Source organism: Tachysurus vachellii, chromosome 18 (genome assembly GCF_030014155.1).
Source record: "Tachysurus vachellii isolate PV-2020 chromosome 18, HZAU_Pvac_v1, whole genome shotgun sequence".
In the NCBI taxonomy this organism is placed as follows: domain Eukaryota; kingdom Metazoa; phylum Chordata; class Actinopteri; order Siluriformes; family Bagridae; genus Tachysurus; species Tachysurus vachellii.
Window position 1 is genome coordinate 2,721,588 of NC_083477.1, and position 6,834 is coordinate 2,728,421.

A 6,834-nucleotide genomic window follows, 5' to 3' on the forward strand; every position below is an offset into this window, starting at 1 on the left:
AACAGCTTTGTTCAACATGTTGTTCTTATATGAGAGATTTTTTGGTGTAAGATGAATAATGCCTCCTGGATTCTGACTGTTTTTTTTTTTTTTACTGTGACTGTTAAAAAAAAACAAAAACAGAAATTGATTCAGCAATAATTTTAACATGTAATATCTTTTAATATTTAATAACGTAACTCTTAATATTATTTCAGTCACTTATTTGATATTATTCTGTTATTCACCTGCTATTTATTGAACTTTATTTCAATTCTTAATGCTTATTATTTTTAATTGAGCGACACAGAATTCATTCTTCACGGTCTGCATTTTGTTTGGTTTATTAACATGCTGTAGTTTTTGGTGGCTGCTCAGGGACGGTGTGTGTTTATTTCCCACAGTAAAGAAAGCGAGAGAGACTTTTGGTAAATTTGGTATATAGGTGTATATTATTTTTGTTTTTTTTGAGAAAAAAAAAAGGATAGAAAATATCAGAAGGCCAAAATGTTATTCGGAATCAGTTCAACTTTATAACCGCGGTGTAATGTGGTTATGTGGTTACTGAAAGGGACTGAAAACCCCTTTGTAGCAGCATCAGGTCCAAAAAAAATAACCAAGGTCTGAGACTTGAGTGTCGTCTGATGATTACTTTTGAGAGAAAACAAGATGTCTGGGTATTTTTGCACTTTTACACAAACAGTGTGATGAAGCTGCTGTACACCAAATTCAGCTCATTTGTATTTACCTGTTTCTCAAGGTGTGGCTCCGCCCCCTTCTCTCACTGCTTACCTAGATATAGTTTTTTTTTGTTCTAGGACAATGTTTTAAATATTTAAATAGAATTGATCATTTATCATGCAGTATAACTATCTACATGTTCTTTTTACGTTTCTTTTTAAAATATTTAATTTACATATTTAATCTAAACTTATTTATTTTTTATATGTTTGTTTTAGGGATGAAATGAGGTGCATATCATTTTTCATGCTAGGTTTAAATGTTTGTTATGAATTTCTTATTTTTTTTTTTTTACATTTGAAAAAATATATATATTTTTAGTGGTCTCTTTATATAACGGCCAATTATTTCAGTTTGCACTTAAATTAATGGTAAATAAATCATAAATATATATAATAAACATATAACATTTAATATAATGGTTGCCTTTTCTTAATTAACAAGCCAATTAATTAATTATAATGTTCAAACGATCAATGAAACGAACGGACGTACTTCAATTAAAAAAAAAGGCTGAAAAATGTTTTAAATATTTAAATAGAATTGATCGTTTATCATGCTGTATAATTATCTACGTGTTCCTTTTACATTTCTTTTTAAAATATTCAAATGATATTTAAATACATTTTTTATGTGTTTGTTTAAATTAATGATTAAATAAATCATAAATATATATAATAAACATATAACATTTAACACATCCTTTTAATTTTACATCTTTATGTAGCATAACAAAATTATGTTTTATATATATATATATATATATATAAAATGTATGATGTGTACTAACTAGTTATATTATTATACACAACCATTTAAGGTTATTCGGGTGTTGAGCGCCACCTGCTGGATCTGTGTCGTAAAGCACAAGAAATCTAACAAACCTGTGAATGAACGTGTGGTTTTAATATTTAAAAATATTACCTTTTCTTAATTAACGACTAATTAATTAAAAATAAATACAATTTAAAAAAATCTAAAAAAAAAAAAAATAAAAAAAATAAAGGATATTGAGACGAAGTTATAAAATAACACCTATGAGAGGTGGAAGAAGAAAAAAATAAAAAAGAAAAGAAAAGAAAAGAAAGAAACGACCGAAAGTAAATTAGACAGATGAGTGAAAGACAAAAAAATCATCAGAAATGATTTGATCCTATTCACCGAGGCGTTATGTTTCAGCTACTTCCTGTTTGTGGAGGTGTGGCCACGCCCACTTCCCCGTTTACAGGTAACGGTGTCACTCACCTGGATCACCTTTACCTGTTTACCTGCGGAAACACGGAGCCTAAATATTTACCTCAGGATAAAATTATTCATCTTATCTTAACATTATTTTTTATTTGAGCTAATATACAAACATATATTTATTTATATATATTTATTTATATATTATATATTGGGACTATATGATGGAGCAGCCGGTTCTGGGCGGTTTGGGTCGGTGCTCGTGCGCCTTCTGGCTGGCGGTGGCGTTTGACGCGTGCGGCCTCGTCGTGCTTCTCGCAGGTGTTTTCGCCGACATCTTCTTCTACGACTTCCTCATCTACGCGGGCGCCATCGTCATCTTCCTCAGCCTGATTTGGTGGGTTTTCTGGTACACGGGGAACATCGAGGTGCCACCGGAGGAGCTCGAGGACGACGTGGGTCTGCAGAAGAAGAAAGAAAAAGGTCTCACGGGGGTCCTCAGGAGGTTCTCCAGCCGAATCAGGAGCTCTGTGAGGACCAACAGGACCATCAGGTCTGCTCAGGCTTCGAGGAGCCAACATGGCAGCCAGGGGACTGTAGCGGTCAACCTGCCTATGACGTCACAACCCCAACACCTGAGCACTGTTTCAGCTGCTGTGGCTACAGAAACTTCACCCATATGAGCCTTAAATCACAGGTCGTTATCATCGCTACGCTCTGCATTGTCGGTGGCGTCCGATCTTATCTGTGAAGGGCCGGCGTGGACGCAGGATTTCGTTCTAACTGAGCAGAAGCCACACCAGAGTCTTACTAAAAAGCCAAGAACAACCGATTAAACAGGTGGAATCAGGTGTGGCTTCTTCTCGAGTTGGAACGAAAACCTGCACCCACGCCGGCCCTTTGCGGATAAGATCGAACGCCGCTGCTCTACGTGTATCGCTATAATCACGATTAACCAGCATCTGAATTCTCCCGACCCTGTCCGTCCCTGTGCGTGATCTACGAACGAATCCATTTTATCTACCTTTAAATACTTGTAGTGAACATTGTTATAGAATCGTACACCTCAGGGACGTTTCTAGTCGTTTAGAAGCGTCTACACGAGTGTAGGGAATCTATACGCTTTTATTCTTACAGCAGAATTGTTTATTTATCGTCGTCAAGGTCGAGAATCCGGACCGGATCCCAGGAACTCCGTGTGCGGCCCGCCGTTTGGGAAATGACGCGCCGTTCCAGGCAGGATTTCAGACCCCTGCTCTGATACACAGCGTAATTTAACACGCCGACTCCTTAACACGAGCGTGTTACAGTATAAAAAGTGTTAACAGGATGTTTGTGCTGTTTTATGAGGAGCTTTTTCACATTTTACAGCTCAAAAGTTCTGCTGAACTTTGGTTTATTTGCTGTTATCAGTCAGAATCTGTGGGGGTCACGGTGGCTTAGTGGTTAGCACGTTCGCCTCACACCTCCAGGGTTGGGGGTTCGATTCCCGCCTCCGCCTTGTGTGTGTGGAGTTTGCATGTTCTCCCCGTGCCTCGGGGGTTTCCTCTGGGTACTCCGGTTTCCTCCCCCGGTCCAAAGACATGCATGGTAGGTTGATTGGCATCTCTGGAAAATTGTCCGTAGTGTGTGATTGTGTGAGTGAATGAGAGTGTGTGTGTGTGCCCTGTGATGGGTTGGCACTCCGTCCAGGGTGTATCCTGCCTTGATGCCCGATGACGCCTGAGATAGGCACAGGCTCCCCGTGACCCGAGGTAGTTCGGATAAGCGGTAGAAGATGAATGAGAGTGAGTGAGTCAGAATCTGTTCTGCCGACGATATCAGGCGGTGCCGATTGACGTGACATGACGTGACATTGAAGTATTGTGACCCATACTCAGAACCCGATACGTTTTAAAGCTTACGTGTGTAAAAGCTGACGGAACAAACAGGACCTACAAAGTGTTACATACTTAAAGTGAACAAAAAACTAACAACATGTCTGCTTTGTGGACTCAAATGACCAGATATGTGAATGATGTATTAAAGGGACGACTGAAAGATAAAAAAAAAAAAAAAAAAAGCTAAACGAGTTCATGAGAACTAGAAGAGATGCTTTTTTTCAAATGTTTACATTCTGAATGAACTAAACGCAGCGCTGCAGAGTAAAGCGTGTGGGATTCGATTCAAAAGCCATTTCTATTCAAGTCACCGTGGCTCTGTAGCCGTACAATAGATTTTCTTATCATTCGGTTAATCGTTAACGGCATTAAATCGCACGCTTATCCTCTTGCTCACACACCTTTATTGTCTGACACACAGTATGCGTGTTCACGCTCGCCCTTTATTGCCAGTCTGAACCGATTCGGTCCGACTTCAGATTCTTGTTAAAAATAAAAAGTGTATATAGACTTTAAACATTGCAGTCTGCTTCAGATTTAAACCAAAGGGTTTCTGAATCTGATTCGAGAAAATAATTAGATTCATGTGTTTACATTGTGAAGTCTTTCCAGTGTACCGGCTTGTTTGAGGGCGTTTCGATGTGATCTGGCCGTCGATCCGCTTACTAAGTGTTTTAATTATTCGGTTGTGTAAATACTCTGAATGAAACCGCCACATTTAATACCTTCTTACTTAACCTCTGACTCTTTCATGTAAAAACATTAGTGTATGCACACACACACACACACACACACTCACGCGCGCACACACGTGTGCAGTGTGTATACGAGTCGATGTTCCAGTGATTAAAGTATTTTCCGTTTCTTTTCCCTCCACAGCGACCTAAAAAGGAAGAAGAACCTCAAAGTGGAGCAGAAGAAGTCACTGAATTGCTGTACACTTAATCTTTTCTATTTTTTCCTGGTTAAATGTTTTTTACTTAATGATAACGATGCTGATGATTCGATTGTTGCCTAAATGTCTCGTCACTGACGTTTCCCACACCGTTGATCAGGTCTCTGTGATTCTCGGGCATTATTCTAACCTGACTTATGGCCGACTGTGTAGCTGAAGTCATCAAACATGCTGTAACGCTCCTGTGAAGCAGGCTGAGGAATAAACAGGTGTATTTTTGTAGCTGTTTGTGTGTTGCGTTGACTTCGTTCTGTTCGCTGTAAATCATCACGTTATGGCAGCAAGGCGTTATAAATGACTTCCTCTTATCTGTGTTTGCGCTGAACCTTTACAGAAAAATGCAGATGATGTGGGAGGAAGTAGGAGATAAGAGAGAGGATTATCTGGTGTTTCTCTTTAACTGTTTGGTTCATCATGGTTGCTAAGCAACATAACTTTTGACCTTGTGCTTGAGGCTTTAGCCTGAGTGACAGAACACAGATTCAGGTTTATAGACGAGATCCAATCTAAATGATCCGTGTTTTTATAGAGATACAAGAAGAGTGTGGGAAGGAACATCAAGAACACACACACAAAACGCAACACAACACAGACACACGAAAAACAAACGCAACACAACACACACACAAAACACAAACGCAACACAAACACACGAAAAACAAACGCAACACAACACAGACACACAAAACACAAACGCAACACAGACACACGAAAAACAAACGCAACACAACACAGACACACAAAACACAAACGCAACACAGACACACGAAAAACAAACGCAACACAACACAGACACACAAAACACAAACGCAACACAGACACAACACAGACACACGAAAAACAAACGCAACACAACACAGACACACGAAAAACAAACGCAACACAGACACAACACAGACACACGAAACACAAACGCGACACAAAACACACAGACACACAAAACGAACACAAAACACAAACGCAGCACAAAGACAACACAGACACACGAAACACAAACGCAACACAGACACACAAAACACAACACAGACACGAAACACAAACGCAACACAGACACACAAAACACAAATGCAACACAGACACACGAAACACACAGACACACAAAACACAACACAGACACATGAAATACAAACGCAACACAGACACAAAACACAAACGCAACACAGACACACAAAACACACAGACACACAAAACACACAGACACACAAAACACAAACGCAACACAAAGACACAATACAGACACACAAAACACAAACGCAACACAGACACACAAAACACAGACACACAAAACACACAGCTGAATCTTTGATATAATAAGAGCAACTGCACTATATTTATTCTGCACTGCATTCTGGGAGTCCGGTGTTTGCTCGACAGTCTCCACTACTTACAATCTACTGTCTATTTTTCAGTAAAATGATTTTAAACATGAAAAATGAGAAACGGTGAGTGGAAAAATAAAATCGTCCTTTTTTTTGTTTCAGAAGCTAAGAGCAAAACTGTCACTTATTCAATTCAATTCAAGTTTATTTGTATAGCGCTTTTTACAGTAGACATCGTCTCAAAGCGGCTTTACAGAACATAAACATAGAACAAAAGGTTATTATAAAGAATAATATAAAGATTAATATAAAGATTAATATAATACAAAATTCAAGATAGATTAATATTAGATCTATTTAAATGTGTTTGTATTTATCCCCAATGAGCAAGTCTGAGGTGACTCAGGTGACTGTGGGAAGGAAAAACTCCCTTAGATGGTAAAGGAAGGAACCTTGAGAGGAACCAGACACGAAGGGGAACCTCATCCTCATATGGGTGACACTGGAGGGTGTGATTATAAATATACAGTCAAACAAATACTGTTGTACTGGTGTAAGGATCACATGGAGTTCAGATCTCCTCTTTAGTATCACAGAGTCTAACTGGAGCTGGTAGATCTCTAGATGCCTCAGGATCCTCACAGAGTCGGCCTCGTCTCTGCGGAGGTCCAAAATCTTCATCGCACGGAAGACGATCTGAGCTGGTACAATGTCTGGATGCCTCGGGATGGGTAGAAAGAGAGAGGCAGTGGAGAGGAATTAATGTAGCTGCTGT

General features: G+C 39.0%; 2 protein-coding genes across 2 annotated transcripts in view; both read left to right on the forward strand.

Annotated features, from left to right (window-relative positions):
• The window catches only part of mpv17l (MPV17 mitochondrial membrane protein like), a 10,395-nt gene extending 9,428 nt beyond the window's left edge, over positions 1-967 (forward strand). Inside the window, exon 5 of the mRNA XM_060892067.1 lies at positions 1-967. This exon is cut by the window's left edge and continues 837 nt beyond it. The gene's annotated coding sequence lies outside the window, so the exon portion shown is untranslated.
• Positions 968-1,950: 983 nt separating this feature from the next.
• si:dkeyp-72e1.6 (transmembrane protein 238-like) lies at positions 1,951-4,962 on the forward strand. Its single transcript, XM_060893076.1, has 2 exons — positions 1,951-2,602; positions 4,665-4,962. The coding sequence occupies exon 1, from the start codon at positions 2,127-2,129 to the stop codon at positions 2,586-2,588; it is 462 nt and encodes a 153-aa protein (XP_060749059.1). The 5' UTR covers positions 1,951-2,126; the 3' UTR covers positions 2,589-2,602; positions 4,665-4,962.
• Positions 4,963-6,834: the final 1,872 nt, after the last annotated feature.

Excerpts from the sequence above, each read along its gene's own strand:
- si:dkeyp-72e1.6 (XM_060893076.1), top strand. The coding sequence starts at position 2,127 with ATGATGGAGCAGCCGGTTCTGGGCGGTTTGGGTCGGTGCTCGTGCGCC.